The sequence below is a fragment of the Labeo rohita genome, chromosome 25, assembly GCF_022985175.1.
Source record: "Labeo rohita strain BAU-BD-2019 chromosome 25, IGBB_LRoh.1.0, whole genome shotgun sequence".
Taxonomy (NCBI): domain Eukaryota; kingdom Metazoa; phylum Chordata; class Actinopteri; order Cypriniformes; family Cyprinidae; genus Labeo; species Labeo rohita.
Window position 1 is genome coordinate 17517028 of NC_066893.1, and position 17980 is coordinate 17535007.

General features: G+C 33.5%; 2 protein-coding genes across 2 annotated transcripts in view; one reads left to right on the forward strand and one right to left on the reverse strand.

Moving 5' to 3' along the window:
• Positions 1-1575, forward strand: part of ckap5 (cytoskeleton associated protein 5) — a 30703-nt gene extending 29128 nt beyond the window's left edge. Inside the window, 1 exon segment of the mRNA XM_051099380.1 lies at positions 626-1575. Coding sequence (XP_050955337.1) covers positions 626-841 — 216 coding nt within the window. The 3' untranslated portion in view covers positions 842-1575.
• Positions 1576-3076: 1501 nt separating this feature from the next.
• On the reverse strand, positions 3077-17731 carry ccdc135 (coiled-coil domain containing 135). Its single transcript, XM_051100378.1, has 18 exons — positions 17626-17731; positions 17325-17476; positions 15407-15581; positions 15179-15304; positions 14900-15094; positions 13000-13158; positions 8885-9103; positions 8673-8795; positions 8478-8550; positions 8254-8382; positions 6846-6974; positions 6531-6748; positions 5560-5775; positions 5139-5249; positions 4954-5064; positions 4678-4872; positions 3392-3531; positions 3077-3208 (listed from the first exon to the last, which is right to left on the reverse strand). Exons 2-18 carry the CDS (start codon positions 17474-17476, stop codon positions 3124-3126), a joined length of 2556 nt encoding a protein of 851 aa, XP_050956335.1. The 5' UTR covers positions 17626-17731; the 3' UTR covers positions 3077-3123.
• Positions 17732-17980: the final 249 nt, after the last annotated feature.

Consider the following 17980-nt stretch of genomic DNA (forward strand, 5'->3'; position numbering starts at 1 on the left):
ACAATAGTTTTATTAACAGTCTAGTTTTTCAACACAAAAACTATTGATATTTGATACATCAACTGATTCTTTAATTATTAAATTTTAGGATTTATATTATCTTAATAACAGTAGTTTTAATGTTTAACAGTGAATCAAACTCCTTTTTATTTACTTTTTTTTTTTTTTTTTTTTTTTTTGTAATGAACTGGGATTGTTTTTTTTTTTTTTTTTTTTTTTTTATTGGTTATTAAAACACAATTTATATTAATATTTAAAAGTGATCATCAAATATAATCAATTACAATAAAGCCATTTTTATTTACTTATTGAAATATTAGTCATTATTACATAAGTCCTAAAATTCAGTAACATTATTGTAATGCATCCAATATTACCAATTAAAAAGAAAATGTCAGAATTGCTTGTTTTGGTTTTTTTTATTATTATTATTATTATTATTATTATTATTATTATTATTATTTTTATTTATTTTTTTTTTTTAAAAAAGGTTGATTACCATGTTTTATTTATTTTTGCAGTGGTGGAAACTAGCTTCCATAATTAATACTTTCACAACTAAGATTTAGGAAGTTTATTTGTATTTGTATCTAAAATTGAGTTGTAAATATGTGTCTTTTGGCAGCCGGAGGAAGACCGACCTCCTCTCAGCTCCCTGAGACCGTCGGTGGCCTCCTCCACAGACATGCTCCACAGCAAACTGTCCCAGCTGAAGGAGTCCCGCGAGCACTTCCAGCAGGACCAGTCCCACTCCCACAGCCCCACCCGCTCCTCCTCCCCCGCCTCCAACCTCGACGACCTCAAGAAGAGGCTGGAGAGGATAAAGAGCAACCGCCAGTAGATCAGCGTCTCGCCTTCATTCTACGCTAACGCACTAGATAGCCAGCCGACTTCCCCCGACTCCACCATCCCAACGTTTTTCAGGGTAAACGCGTGCATAGATTACGGTTATGCGAAATAGGATGAAAAAATAAATAACTCGGTCTGTCTACATTGTATAATATTAAGTAAACATTTTCTGTATGTTAGTATTGTGCACAGTTGTTTTTGTACATAGTGGCTAACCACATCAGGCTTTTACGTGTCATTTAGGGTTTTCCGTGTACAGTTTTCCTGTGCAGAATGCTGTAATATGTGTAACTGAGGCTTGTTTCTTTTTTTAATAGACATTTCAGAGAAATCTAAATGTCGCTTTCACTTGGTCTCAACTTCTATCTGTTCAACACTGTTTGCCATTTTTGCTGTTTTCTTTCTGCCTTTTCTTTCTCTCTCTTCCGAGCATCTCTGAAGCTCTCATAACTTTTGAAGGATTGATTCCTTTCTTTTAAGGAGCATGGCATGAAGTACTGGATCTTTCTTTTTATGTAAATAAAGTTTGCATTACTAAAGGCTGTAAATTCCGTTTTTCTTTTAATATTCCCGACATTTTGCACACTGTAGTGGGATATTGGTTATTAATGCATTTTCTATTATCCAACTGGGATCAGTGTTGAAGTGTTGCTATTAAGTTTAAGTGTATAATCTATAGTAAAAATGGCAATAAAGATTTTTTTATATATATAATTTAACAAACTATACATTGCTCTTCTGAATTTTTACTTTAAGGGGCTAATCTTTTGATATAGATTAATGTATATAAATGCATATTGTGATTATTATTGTGCATTGCACAGCTCTTCAAAAAATGTGGGTATATATATATATATATATATATATATATATATATATATATATATATATATATATATATATATATATATATATATATATATATATATATTATATATATTTTTATTTATTTTTTTTTTTTTTTTTTTTTTATTATTTTATTTATTAAATAATTTTTTTTTTTTATTATATTATTATTATTATTAATTATTTTATATTAATAAAACAAATTTAATACTATTAATTATTATTTTTTTTTTTTATATTTTTTTTTTTGTATTAAGCAAGGGTGCAGTAAATTAAAACATTTCAACATTAAACATTTACAACATTAATAAAACAAATTTAAGACTTTAATTATAATGGGTATTGTTTTTTTTTTTTTTTTTTTTTTTTTTGTTCAGCATGGATGCATTAAATTAAAAATATATATTTATTAATTTAAACCAAAAATTTAAAACATTACTTTTTTTTTTTTTTTTTTTTGAATAACATTTTTGTCTTTGTTTGATGCAAGAATTAAATAAAATAAAAATTAAATTAAATTAAAGGTAACAGTAAAGAATTTCAGTTACAAAATAAATCAAATGCTGTGATTTTTATCTTCATTCAAAGCAGCATTGTTTATACAAATCATTACTTAAATATTTCTTATTTTAGTTTGAAGTACTAAAAAAAACTAAAACTAGGTGTTGAGAACAAAAATATTACAAATTATACCTTTTTAAAACACAAATTAATTTAAAATGTTTTAACTGAAATAAATTTATTTTTTTACTCTGCAAGGATGCATTAAATAAATTAAAAATGTAATTTAAACCAAAAAATTAAAACATTTAAAAAGTTTTTAAATTAAATAACATTTTTATTTTTATTTCTTTAATCCGCAAGGATGCATTAAATTAAAAGTAGCAAAGATTTTCACATTGTTAGAAAAAAATCTAATGCTGTAATTTGTCATTTTATATTAAAAGCAGTGTTATTGTTAACTAATTAATATTAATAAAAATGACAAACTAAAACTAGCTACTAAAAGTTACATTTTAAAAATAGAAGCAAAATATTTAAAAAAAAAAAATTTATTTAAATTATTATTATTATTATTATTATTATTTTAGCAAGGATGCATTTAATTAAAAATGTAAAATAAATGTAAAACATTTGGAGTAATGATGCTGAACATTCACAAAAATAAATGACATTAAAATGATTCAAGTTTAAAATAAAAATATTTCACAATATTACTATTTTTACTATATTTTTGATCAAATAAATGCAGCCTTGGTAAGTTTAAGTTTATCAGATAGTATCACATAGTTCATCAGACATTGTGTCTGTTTCTTGACCTTTATAAGAACAAAACGAAAATACCGTCACAATAGATGTAGACTTTATTAAGGTCATACGTGACAGTCTGGGATAGGTGGAGTCATATACTGGGATGCATTTGTCTTTTTACAACAAGTGACTGGCCAACCTTGGATGTCTTTTTAGTTTCTCCTCCAGTGCCAGATACTTCTGAGGCGCTCTTTCCTTGTGTCTACAAAAAAACAAACAAACATAGATTTACTCAAATGTACAAACACCCTTGTTTACAAGGCAAAGATCTGCCCATACCATCAAAGTTTCTTGAGCTGCTTGGGCTTTGTACCATCTTGAAAATCTAGATGTGTAATCATGATGTCATAACAGTATTATTCAGCAAATAACCTGAGGTGCATACCGAATGAGTCTCATTTTGAAAACGTGGATCCTGAACATGGCGTCAGAGCAGTAGGCGAGATAATCATCCTCGTCTTCATTGGACATGGTGAGATAGTTCTTCTGGTACCACAGCTGCTTCTTCTGCAACTCCTCTGTCTCCTGAACAAACAAGGTCACCAGTTCACTAGAAGCTTTTTCTGGCCTTCTTATTTAGGAAAAATTTGAAATAAACCAAATGTTGTGTTTCCGTGTCTTTAAGGAGTGGCTTTAAATTTTCAACATGGAGACTAACTGTCAAATTCATCCAATCAGATTGTAACAGTCTAGCTAGCTTCTTTGTATTGTTTAGGCCTGTCACTAAAAATTTAATCGAGCGATCGGTTTATAATAATTAATTCTTTGGTAACCCTGGTGAAAAAAACCATGATGCTGGGATGCTGGTTAGGTATGTTGTGGTGCTGGTTTAAGCTGGTCCTTTGCTGGTCTACGCTGGTCCTTTGCTGGTTTATGCTGGTCCTTGACCAGCAACATGACCAGCATAAACCAGCAAAGGACCAGCTTAAACCAGCACCAAAACATACCTAACCATGGATTCTCTTCCGTGGAATGCACCACTTCCGGTATTTTGCCGGTTACTCGACACGAGCAAACTGGATTTTTAAAACTCTTGTGCTCGAATTGAATCGAGGAATAGAGTGTTTTCACGACGCGTCATCAATCGTATCATATTGGCGGCACTGAATGTAAACAATGCCACTGAACCGAACGGAGTTTGCAATTATTGTCAAGTTTTGGGCTGTACTAATCGGTCGGACCGGGAAAAACATATGGAGTACATTCTAGACTGTCAAAAGTTATAACAAATCAACGAGAAGAGTGCAAAAAAACTGTCTGAGGAACAAAAGGCGTTTGTGGTTGGCCAAACTGAACCAGGATTTCCAGGGCAAGAATCTTGACAACATTCGTGTTTGTTCCAGTAGGAAGGTGAAATATTAGGCTAATATCTTAAGTAATTTTGCTTGTACGTATCTTTATCACCTATTCACTTTAGTTTGTCAAGATATTGTGCCCTTTCCTGCTTACCAAGTCCTTCTCAATATGATTTAGCGATTTCCACGCATTTTTTCCGTGGTTTAGACAGCATAAATTAGCAGAACAACCTATCCAGTTGTACATTAACCATGCAGGTAGTGCTGTTGTTCACATCCAATTATCTCCAATATAACTGTGCATCCCGTTAACTCACCAAACCGTGACGTAAGTGCAAACTCTCTATTCTAAATCTTGTTGAAGGAACTAACGTGCCTTTTCGATTCTGCTCTGGATGATGCTGGCTTTGTTAAGGAGCTGCTGTTTAAACTCATTCAGACAGTCTGTCTTCAGCTGGAGCGCGTCCTGGTGTGTGAGAACTTCTGGGAGTCCCAGTCGGACCTGGGATGGAGCCAGCAGGTCCAGCTCTTTCTCTTTCTGCCGCTGCTTCTTTTCTTCAGCCATACGTTCCTGAGGACACAAAAGAAACCAGAGGTAGGTGAAAGTTTGGATCAGTGTGATAAAAGTGGATGACTGATGACCTTGACACACCTTTTCTTCCATGTGCCGACGGGCCGTTTCGTTCCGCGTAGGGTTGTAGATAGAAATCAGCAGGTCAGTATTACTGTCCTCCTTTTCTCTTGAAGAAAGGATGGACCTAACCTGAAACACACATGCTAACGTCTACACGATTGCCTAGATGATGTTTTTATAATGGTGCTTATGAACTGTAATACCTCTTTTTCTGACTCTCTGATTTGAAGTTCAACATCTTCCTCTTCTCTCATCAATTCCACAAGCATTTCATACAACTTTAAGTTCTTGTAGGGCTTCACAGAAGGATCCACCTGAAGGTGCACAAAATAAGATTTTTGTTTTCTTTGCGCATAAAAAGTATTCTTGTAGCTTCATAAAATTAAGTTTGAACCACTGATGTCACATGGACTATTTTAATGATGTCCTTACTACCTTTTGCGCCTTGAATGTGGTAGTTGCATTGCTGTCTATGCAAGGTCAGAAAGCTCTTGTGTTTCATCAAAAATATTTTAATTTGTGTTCTGATGATGAACGAAGGTCTTAAGGGTTTGGAACGACTTGAGGGTGAGTAATTTATTTCTATGAAATCAACCGAAAAAATGTTGACATGTGACATCAGACCTGAAAGCCAGACACCATCTGTGGAGTAAAAGCTTGCGCTTTCTGCGAGTCTGCTGCTTCTTTGGGTTTGATGAAGTTGAGCCAGGCTGGGATGATCTTGTCGTCCTCTAGATGAAAGGTCACCTGGATCCGTCTGTCCGTCATCATAAAGATCCGTTCAGCCACATCTTTACTTGCCGCCTTAGAAAGATCTCTGTGAAACCGCTCCTCCACCCTCTGTTGGAGACCCCAAATAAAATTTAATTTACCCGTTTTTCCCATCTTTTCAATTTTTATTGTTAGCAAGGCCACTAGAAGCAAACTATGCAGTTTTAGTATATTATTAGTTGATGTTATACCAGTAAGATAATATTGACTTAAAGGAGAAGTTCACTTCCAGAACAAAAATTTACAGATAATTTACTCACCTCCTTGTCGTCGAAAATGTTCATGTCTTTCTTTCTTCAGTCGTAAAGAAATGATGTTTTTTGAGGAAAACATTTAACGATTTCTCTCCATATAGTGGACTTCTATGGTGCCCCTCAGTTTGAACTTCCAAAATGCAGTTTATATGCAGCTTTAAAGGACTCTAAACAATCCCAGATGAGGAAGAAGGGTCTTATCTAGTGAAACAATTGGTTATTTCCTAAAAAAATTGACAATTTATATACTTTTTAACCTCAAATGCTCGTCTTGTCTAGCTTGTGTGAACTCTTTGTGTATTCCATCTCATTAAAAAGTATATAAATTGTACATTTTATTAGAAAATAACTGATCGTTTTGCTAGATAAGACCCTTCTTCCTCGGCTGGGATCGTTTAGAGCCCTTTGAAGCTGCATTTAAACTGTATTTTGGAAGGTCAAACTCGGAGGCACCATAGAAGTCCACTATATGGAGAGAAATCGTTAAATGTTTTCCTCAAAAAACAATTTCTTTACGACTGAAAAAGCAAGACATGAGCATCTTGAACGACAAGGGGGTGAGAACAGTACCTGTAGAGGCCGTTGTTCAAGAGCCTCTCCAGCCCGAATCACTTTGATTTGCTTTCCATAAACAACACGTCGATAAAAGAGGAAGTCAGTGCGATCTTCAAAGGTTTCTGTCATTTCAAAAGGCTTCTCGATTCTTCTGGCTAGACCGTCAGTACGAATATGACTGTAGAAGTCCATCTGACGCCCCGTCTCAGGAACTAAAGTGATGTACCTGTGGTCTAAACAAAATTCAATTTTTAATATGCCAGGGCGTATTATTATTAATTAGTTATCAGTCACGCATTATGATTAGAATGAAAATGTGTGTTAGATTACATTTAAGAGCATCACTTCTTCCAGGCCTAAAATGATCAGTTGTCACATTGCTGTCTGTGTGTAGTTCTCTCTCATCAAGATGATCACTTTGATGTTTGAACCATTCCTTAATAGTGCTGGCTTGTGTGCCTAATGAAAGTGACAAGAAGAGAATCTGTATTCAGTGTCAACACACAGACTAAAAGTTAGATTAACATGTCTTTAAAAAAATAAATCAAGATTTATTTAGAATGTTTATACTAGTTTAATATTAATATGTATATTATTTATTTAAGAATGTAATAAAGTGAGAAATTGTACTCATTGTCAACGTAAAGTCTGAATTAACATGCTTTTAAATAAATAAATACAAATTATTCATATTTATAAGATTTATTTATGAAAGTAATAAAGTTAGACTTTGTACTTGTCAACACAGGTTATAAGCTAAACGAGCGTGCCTTTTAACTAAATAAACAATTAATGATTATTATTTTAAATATTTAATAAAGTATTATTATTAGGGCTGTCAAATGATTAATCACGATTATTTGCATCCAGAATAAAAGTTCTGTTTACATATGTGTGAATATATATATATATATATATATATATATTTTTTTTTATATTATTATTATTTTTTAAATATATAAAATATATGCATACAAATAGGTAGTTAATCACGATTAATTGCATCAAGAATAAAAGTTCTGTTTACATATGTGTGAGTACTGTATATATTTATAATGTATATATAAATACATACACATACATGTGTATATATATTTAAAATATCTGTTTATATATATTTTAATATAATTAAAATTATATATACATATTAATATTTTATATTTATATATATATATATATATATTTAATATATGCATACAAATGTGTGTATTTATATATACATAATAAATATACACAGTACTCACACATATATTGTGTAAACACAAACATTTATTTTTGATGCAGTAAAACGAATTAATCGTTTGACAGCCCTAATTATTACTAAATATAACTATATAATTATATAATTATTATTATTATTAACTTAAAGGTATTATTTAAATGCTGATTGCAATTTTAATTACAATTATTTAAATGTTAGCATATATTTATATTATATATTAATATGAATAATTAAGTTATTTAAGTTTAAGTTATTTAAGTTTGTATTTGACGTGCTTATAAATAAATATCACTTTTAATGGATTTGTTAATAAAAAAAATATTTCCTTATATAGAGCATCATTATCTCATAATTTATTTTATTTTACTTTTTAACTTTATTTTATTTACATGATGTCAGAATTAAAAATTTCAAACAAACTGTCTTTATAAGCATTTATTTGTTGATATAAATGTACATAATTGACGTGACAAGGAATGTTGGAACTAAAAACAAAAACATCTGCAAATATCTTACATTCGAGGTCTTTATACATGGTGAGTTTGGTCACAAGACCATCTTTCAGAAGATAAGGAGCAAACTTCTCCAGTTTTGCTTTCCTGTACTGGATAACCTTCATACCCCCTGGATAACGCATTTCCATATCTATAAAGATGCAAAATAAAAACAAGTATGATTAATTAACCTCAACAGATAGTAGAAAATGGATAAAAGGCTAAATGTGAGAGTGAGAACTTGACCTGCCGGTGAAATATCTATTTTAGTCACCCAAGATGGAGGCATCTCAAACACTTTCAGCCCCTCCATTTCCTCCTTAAGAAACAAAATAGGTAGTTAAATCGAGGGTGAGGGTAGAATAGGCCCTTCAACAGTTAAATCAATAATGGCATTAAAACTAAATGGAAAATTGGAAATAAAGAATAGTCTTTCTGTACTTCGTCCTCGTCCTCTGGCTCTTCGAGTGTCTTTGGGTCTGAAATGATTGACAGAGATTGGCTAGTAGGCCCACATAGCACATACTCCCACTTTGATAGATCGCCCATGTCAAAGGTCATCTCCTGCGGACACAAACAGACCCGGTAAACTTTCCAGTGCTTGTCATCTTCACTGAAAACATTTATACACATTAATATTAAGATATACTGACATCACAACCGAAAGTGCAATCTTGCTTGTTGACCCAGTAATTTCGATGGTTCCAGACACTCTCTATGCCCAGGAAGTTTTCATTGGTGGTGGAGTAGCTCTTGCCTGTCAGAGGGTCAATGAAGAAGTTCTCTGGTACCTCCCGGTTCCCTGAGAGCACCAGAACCCAGCAGTGAACTCTCAAGCCCCGAAGAGGGTCAGGTGATGGACGTTCTTGTTCCTGTTTAATAACAGAATAACATAGGTTTCATAGACAATTGGACAAGTTTTTGGGGCAGACCTGACCTGTTGAAAAGAGATGGTCTTCATCCCTCCAGGGGTGGTGCTGCTCTTCTCTCTAGTAATATGGCATATAGTCTTAGAGTTTGCACTTGACTAACTGGGGCCCAGGTCAGGAAGCAGACAGACTGGCTAATCCGACCGTCTGCTAGCCGCCTCACGTCACCAGAATCAGTTAATTCTCAGCACATAGAGACCCTTACACCTAGATATCATGCTATAGAGACTGTGTCTGTTCCCCGAGCTAGACAATACAAAAGACGTCCAAACCAATTTAAGAGTAACAATCTAATCAACGTTCAACAAATAAAAAACTTACATAATACAGAGAAACAAATGATAAAACTTGGCCTTTTGAATATCAGGTCCCTCTCTACAAAAGCGCTTTTTGTAAATGATATGATCATTGATCATAATCTAGATGTGCTATGTTTGACAGAAACCTGGCTAAAATCAGATGATTACATTATCTTAAACGAGTCTACTCCTCATGATTACTGTTATAAACATGAGCCACGTCTAAAAGGTAAAGGGGGAGGTGTTTCTACAATTTATAGAAATTATTTTAGTGTTTCACAGAGAGCGGATTTCAAGTATAACTCATTTGAAGTAATGGTGCTTCATATAACATTATCCAGAGAAACAATTGTTAATGATAAATCCCCTATGACGTTTGTACTTGCTACTGTATACAGGCCACCAGGGCACCATACAGATTTTCTTCAAGAATTTGCTGATTTTATATCTGAGCTGGTGTTGGCTACAGATAAGGTCTTAATAGTAGGTGACTTTAACATCCATGTTGATATTGAAAATGATGCGCTGGCAGCTGCATTTACAGACATTCTAAATTCTATTGGAGTTAGACAACACGTGTCAGGTCCCACTCATTGTCGAAATCATACTCTAGACTTAATACTGTCACATGGAATTGATGTCAATGCCGTTGAGATTCTGCAGCAAAGTGATGATATCTCTGATCATTATCTAGTCTTGTGTATTCTCCAGATGACTAAAACTGTAAATTCAACTCCTTATTATAAGTATGGTAGAACCATCACTTCTACTACAAAAGATTGCTTTCTAAGTAATCTTCCTGACTTATCTGAATTCTTCAGCATGTCCAATAGCTCAGAAAAACTTGATGAAGTAACAGAAACTATTGACTCTCTCTTTTCCAGGACTCTAGATACGGTCGCTCCTCTGCGCCTAAGGAAGATTAAGGAAATTAGTCCGACCCCGTGGTATAACGAGCACACTCGCGCCCTAAAGAGAGCAGCCCGGAAAATGGAGCGCAGCTGGAGGAAAACAAAATTAGAGGTACTGCTTGGCGGGAATGTACCCTATCGTACAGAAAAGCGTTAAAATCGGCCAGATCTGACTACTTTTCGACTCTTTTAGAAGAAAACAAACATAACCCTAGGTATTTATTCAATACAGTGGCTAAGTTAACAAAAAATAAAGAACCAACAGGCACTGACTATGCCCATCAGCATAGCAGTAATGACTTTATGAACTACTTTACTTCTAAGATCGATACAATTAGAGACAAAATTGTCACTATGCAGCCGTCAATTACAGTGTTGCATCAGATAGTGCGCTATAGATCTCCTGGGGAACAATTCAACTCATTCTCTACTATAGGTCAGGAAGAATTGTATAAACTTGTTAAATCATCTAAACCAACAACTTGTATGCTAGACCCTATTCCATCTAGGCTACTAAAAGAGATGCTTCCAGATCTCATAGATCCTCTGCTAAATATTATTAATTCATCACTGTCATTAGGATATGTCCCCAAAACCTTCAAACTGGCTGCTATTAAGCCTCTAATTAAAAAATTTTCAGTCAGGTTTTAGACCGTACCATAGTACTGAGACTGCTCTTATTAGAGTTACAAATGATCTACTCTTATCATCCGATCGTGGTTGTATCTCTCTGTTAGTGCTACTGGATCTTAGTGCTGCGTTTGATACTGTTGACCACAACATTCTCTTGAATAGACTTGAGAATTATGTTGGCATTAGTGGTAGTGTATTGGCATGGTTCAAATCGTATCTATCTGACCGCCATCAATTCGTGGCAGTAAATGATGAGGTATCATATCGATCTCAAGTGCAGTATGGAGTACCACAAGGCTCAGTACTAGGGCCGTTACTCTTTACGCTTTACATGTTACCCTTGGGTGATATCATCAGGAAATATGGTGTTAGCTTTCACTGCTATGCTGATGATACCCAGCTCTATATTTCTTCGCGGCCTGGCGAAACGTACCAATTTGAAAAACTAATGGATTGTGTAGTTGAGTTAAAAAATTGGATGACAAGTAATTTCTTACTGCTAAATTCTGAAAAAACAGAGGTGTTAGTTATTGGGCCTAAAACCTCAGCGTGTAATAACCTAAAACACTGTCTAATACTTGATGGCTGTTCTGTCAATTCTTCGTCATCAGTTAGGAACCTAGGTGTGCTATTTGATGGTAATCTTTCCTTTGAAAACCACATCTCTAGTATTTGCAAAACTGCATTTTTCCATCTCAAAAATATATCTAAACTACGACCTATGCTATCAATGTCAAATGCTGAAACATTAATTCATGCGTTTATGACCTCACGGTTAGATTATTGTAATGCTTTATTGGGTGGTTGTTCTGCTCGCTTAATAAACAAACTCCAGCTGGTCCAAAATGCAGCAGCTAGAGTTCTTACTAGAACCAAAAAGTATGATCATATTAGCCCGGTTCTGTCTACACTGCACTGGCTCCCTATTAAACATCGTATAGATTTTAAAATCTTGCTAATTACTTATAAAGCCCTGAATGGTTTAGCTCCCCAGTACCTGAGTGAGCTCTTATCGCATTATAGTCCCTCACGTCCGCTGCGTTCTCAAAACTCTGGCAATTTGATAATACCGAGAATATAAAAATCAACCGCGGGCGGCAGATCTTTTTCTTATTTAGCACCCAAACTCTGGAACAATCTACCCTACAATGTTCGGGACGCAGACACACTCTGTCAGTTTAAATCTAGATTAAAGACCCATCTCTTTAACCTTGCTTACACATAACAAATCCACATTCTTATAATTCAAATCCGTTAAAGGATTGTTAGGCTGCACTAATTAGGTCAACCGGAACCGGGAACACTTCCCATAACACCCGATGTACTCGGTGCATCGTCAGAAGAATGGCATCTACGCTAATATTAGTCTGTTTCTCTCTTATTCCGAGGTCACATTAACCACCAGATCCAGTCCGTATCCAGATCAGATGGTCACTGCAGTCCCCCGGATCCAGTCCGAACCCAGCCCAGACGGTGGATCAGCACCTAGAGACGACCTCTACAGCCCTGAATGTCAGCGGAGTCCACATCAACTAGATGAGCCCCAGAGACGGATCCACATTAAAGACCACATCACCTAGACGGCTGTCGGCACAAGACCACGGGAACTTTGGCCAGAGGAGAACTGGCCCCCCGACTGAGCCTGGTTTCTCCCAAGGTTTTTTTTCTCCATTTGTCACCGATGGAGTTTTGGTTCCTTGCCGCTGTCGCCTCTGGCTTGCTTAGTTGGGGACACTTTCTCTTAACACAATATTGCATTTTATTTTATTGTTTTTGATTAACTACCTTTACCTATAATGTGAGTGTTTAATGTTGCCTTTGGCATTGTTGATGTACTGTTTCCTATTTAATACTGTACAGCCGCCTTGTCACAATTCTGTATTGTTAAAGGTGGTATATAAATAAAGGTGACTTGACTTGACTTGACTTTAAAAGGAACCGTTGAAATGCAAGTCAAAAACAGAACAGAATTTCATCAACACATTGTTTGACCAACCTTCTGAAGTCTTTCTACATCCTGTTGTTTCTTCAGTGCGGCTGCTTCAGCTTCTGCATGCTGTTTCTGCTCTTGACGCTTTTCGAAGTTGCTGTGCAAATCGCGTACGGGTTTTACAGAGTATTTCTGTGTTGGCTTCTTCGGTTCCTCTGTTTTATCCTGAGCAGGTTGTGCAAAATCATAAATGATCATGAATAATAGATCTTGTTTAGATTTTTAGAAAGAACTGATTTCAACCACTTAAGGAAATTTGTGTTTTCACACTGTGTTCTTCAACAGATGCTCTACAACCTCTAGGGTATCTGTGGAAATACGTTTGTGAGGATGCCAATTATAAATTGATCTCAAACTAAATTTTGCGAAAATACATAAAACATGTATGGAAGGCCGTTTCTGCCACAAAATAAAAAAGGTAATTGCAACTTTTTAAAAACTCACAGTTCTGAGAAATGAAGTCAGAATTGCATGATATAAACTCGCAATTGTGAGTTATAAAGCTAGAATTGTGAGATATAAACTCACAAATCTGACTGTTTTCAAAATGTTGTGGTATAAACAAGCAATTGCAAGTTATAAAGTCAGAATTGCAACTTTTCACTCAGAATTGTGAATGTGAATCTCGCAATTCTGACTTTTTTCTCACCACTGCGCAATTCTGACTTGCAATATAGAAACTTGCTGTTCTGAGAAAGTCAGAATGCATGATATAAACTCGCAAATCTGACTTTTTCTCAAAATTTTGTGGTATAAACATATAAAGTTAGAATTGTGAGATATAAACTCAGAATTCTGACTTTTTTCTCAGAATTGCAGGTTTATATCTCAAAATTCTGTGAAAAAATAAATAAAAAGTGAGAAAAAAGTCACAAAATAAAAAATGTTCTTGCGACTTTTTCTGACAATTCTGACTTTTTTTTGCAAGTTTTTTCTCGCAATTGCAGGTTTATATTCAATTCAACGCAATTCTGGCTTTTTTTCCACACAATTCTGACTTTTTAAATCAGAATTGTGAGATATAAACTCGCAGTTCTGAGAAATGAAGTCAGAATTGCATGATATAAACTCACAACTTCGAGTTATAAAGTCAGATTTTTCTTGCAAATGTGAGTTTGTATTTTGCAATTCTGACATTTTCTTGCAATTGTGGGTTTATATCTTGCAAATCTGGCTTTTTTTCACACAATTCTGACTTTTTTTAATCAGAATTGCATGATATAAACTCACAACTTCAAGTCAGAATTGCGAGAAACTTGCAAGTCTGAGTTTTCTCAAAATTGCGTGGTAAAAACTCATAATTCCGAGAAATAAAGTCAGAATTTTCTTGCAAATGTGAGTTTGTATTTTGCAATTCTGACTTTTTTCTTGCGATTGCGGATTTATATCTTGCAAATCTGACAATTCTGACTTTTTTTTTTATGAGATATATACTCGCAATTGCGAGTTATAACATCCAATTTTAAGGGGGAAAAAACACTGATGTTCTCAAATTTGCAAGTTTATGTCTTACAATTCGGACTTAACTCACAATTGCATGTTACAAAGTCAGAATTGCAAGATATAAACTCGCATTATAACTTTATTTCTCCTAATCACGCAATTCTGACCTTATAACACACAATTCTCATAAAAAAGTCAAAATTGCAAGTTAATATCTTGCAGTTCTGAGGAAAACATTTGTTTTGTTGTTCTTGTTGAATTTACACGATGTCAGCCAGTAGATGTCCATGTAGTGGAATAACAACAATGTGTAGTCTTTTTTACTGCAGCTTCAAAGGAGGCAAGACAATGTTGTCAAAACTAGCGCTGATACCTGAGGTAATTTTTTGTTATTAGGTCTTTTTTAGAGCGTTATCCTTACAGATATAGATATCGTTCTTGGTGTGATGTAAGTTGTGCTTACTTGAATTTGAGGCTGCAGTAGGGGACACTCTTGTCGTGACTGATCAAGAAGACACATCTCTTTTGTAGCGTAGCCACTGACGCAGTAAGCGTTGTATCCTGCGCCCAACAACAGGCTACACAGCACGATGGAGAAATCAAAACATGTGCCTCTCTGAATCTGCAGAACCCAGGTGGGCGATGACAGCTGCTTGGGCTAGAAAGAACAGAAATAAAATAAAAACATGTTTTTGAGTCAAAGATGCAAAAACAACCATCATGAGTCAAAGCAGATTCTCACAAGTTCAAATGGTGGATCCAAGAGCTCCAATGAGAGATAATCAGCCACAAAACTGGAACATCCCTCCCAGTCATACAGCTCAGGATATGGCAGCAAGGTGCTTCGCAAGGTAGTGCTTACAAATTTCTGTTGATATACATTGGAATAAGAAAATGTAATGGAAAATAGAGTATTCAGAACATTTGTGGTAATGTTGCCGTGTCTGGTAAACATATTTGCTGTATGCACCTGAACGCCGCATTCGTTCACAGGGCACAGCAGAAGCGCTTTGTGATCAGGGTACAAAAGCGCATACTGCTGACGAAAGTTTTCAGCCATTGCTAGCATGAGCTTCTCCTGTGCAGAGTTCTCCTTGTATGAAGATGGACATTTGGAAAGGTCAACATGAGCTCTTGGCCTTGCCCTGAAGAAATAAAGAAAAAAGACCAACAATCAGAATAATTTACTTACTTACTTACTAACCAACCACATACATTTAGAATTAATAAAAAAATTACATAACAAAAAAAAATTATAAAAATAAATAAATAATAATACATAAAATGTAATACATTTATTTAATTTCTGTATTTATTATATATTTACAATTTAAGCACAATAAAGCATAGAAAAATATTATTATTATGATACTTTTTACATATCATAGGCCAGGCTTAAAATACAAATTTCAGTTTATTTATTTATTTACCAACCACATACATTTAGAATTAGTTAAAAAATGAATAATAATAATTAATACAAAAATAATAAATAAAATTAATAATGTATTTAATTTATATATTTAGCATATATTTGTATTTAAATTGAATGAATAAATATATTTCATTTTTATATTTATTATATATTTGCAATTTAAGCACAATAAAGCACAAAAAATATATTATTTTTATTTAATATTATTGCTATACTATTTACATGTTTTAAGCCAGGCTTAAAATACAAATTTCTATTTATTTATTTATTTATTTACTTACTTACTTACCAACCACATACATTTAGAATTAATAAAAAAAAATATGTAACAAAACAAATAATAAATAACATTTATAAAAATTAATAAATTTGTTTAATTTAGATGTTTATTACACATTTGCAATTTAAGCACCATAAAGCATAGAAAAACATTATTATTATGATACTATTTACAGGTCATAGGCCAGGGTTAAACTACAAATTTCTATCTATCTATCTATCTATCTATCTATCTATCTATCTATCTATCTATCTATCTATCTATCATCTAACCATGACTATCTATCTATCTATCTATCTGTTTACCAACCACATACATTTAGAATTAATATAAAATTTTAAATAAAAAATAAAATAATGATAAAACAATAAAAAAAGAAAAATAATAAATCTATCTATTTTATTTATGACTAACCATTTCTTATTTTTTCATTTAATTTCTGAAATATGACCTGGTCAAGTGTTATTTTATTATCATTGAAATACTATTATAGTTTTTGTTAATACCTTGAATTAGTTTTATTTTTATATTTTCAGTTCTTATATTAACTCCAGTCATTTTAGTTAAAGCTTTAGTTAATTTGTTGTTTTTGCCACTTTATTAGTATTTATGTAGTTTTTAATTCACTTTTATTTTAGTTTTAGATATTTTATTACTTTATTGAAAATGAGAAATGTTGCCTTGGCAAATTAGCTGAAATAAAAGTTTTAGATTTTATTAGTTTAAGATTTTTATATTTGACTTTATTCCGTTAAAGTTTATTTTATTTCAATTATTTTTTACTTCTTTTTTTATTATTGATTTTAGTTTTAGTTACCTATAATAACCCTGACCTGGATGTGTTATTGACAGGCTTCATGAGATTCATTCTTGTAGATTTACAATATAGCACACTATATAATGAGGCCACAGTGGGTTTTAAGTCCCCACTATCTCCATGCACTAACGTACCCTATCGTTTTGTTAAATAAAAAACTGAAGGTGTTTGACCTTAGTCTGCTACCCCACAACTTCATGACCTGATAAACACCCATGTTTGTGGCTAATGATTAAGACCACTGTAAACATCCAGCGTGTACACGTGAAAGAAACTCCTATGGAGAAGCGCTGATCATTGCTTTAACATGAGCTAACATGAGTTTACCACATGTTGATGAACTTTAGTAACCTCACATGTGTGTGACTGTAGGGTTTATTCGTATGTTGGACAGGCTGCTCTCCAGATCCCGAAGACCCTCCAGATCCCGCGCGCTCTCTTCATCATCCTCTTCATTATCTGTTATAGTAACGTCCTCTTCACAGTCCACCTCCGGTAACACTTCCATCTAAAACAAACCATGCACATATTGAGGAATGTACGATACATTTTTAAACGAGGTGCTGCAACAAGAAAATATCTGACAGATGGTTTAAAACGACATGTTATCGTTTTTATGTCGCGTCAAGCAAGATATCAGTGCTTATGAGGACTTACAGTTTAATAAAGTGAATCTCCTTTGCCTTCGGCTTAAAATTTAATTTCTAAATCTAAGTTTATAACCATTGGCAGCAAGAGAAACCTTTTAGTTGTTTACGTCCGGCAATTTGGTTTCCATAGAGAGGAGTCGCTGACGTATCAATACGAGGGGTGGAGTCGACAGATCGCTTTCTCTGAAATAAGTTAATTTATTTATTTATGTTAATAGTTATTTTGAATTAAATTTAAAACGTTATGTTTATATATATATATATATATATATATATATATATATATATATAACATATACATTTTTATATTTGAAAAATACTATAATATTATATATATAAAAATAATATTATATATTATTTTT

Excerpts from the sequence above, each read along its gene's own strand:
- ccdc135 (XM_051100378.1), bottom strand. The coding sequence starts at position 17,476 with ATGGAAGTGTTACCGGAGGTGGACTGTGAAGAGGACGTTACTATAACA. Across the intron at positions 6,975-8,253 it reads CATGTATAAAGACCTCGAAT|GCACACAAGCCAGCACTATT; the intron begins GTAAGATATTTG and ends CACTTTCATTAG. Across the intron at positions 4,873-4,953 it reads GTCGGCACATGGAAGAAAAG|GAACGTATGGCTGAAGAAAA; the intron begins GTGTGTCAAGGT and ends TTGTGTCCTCAG.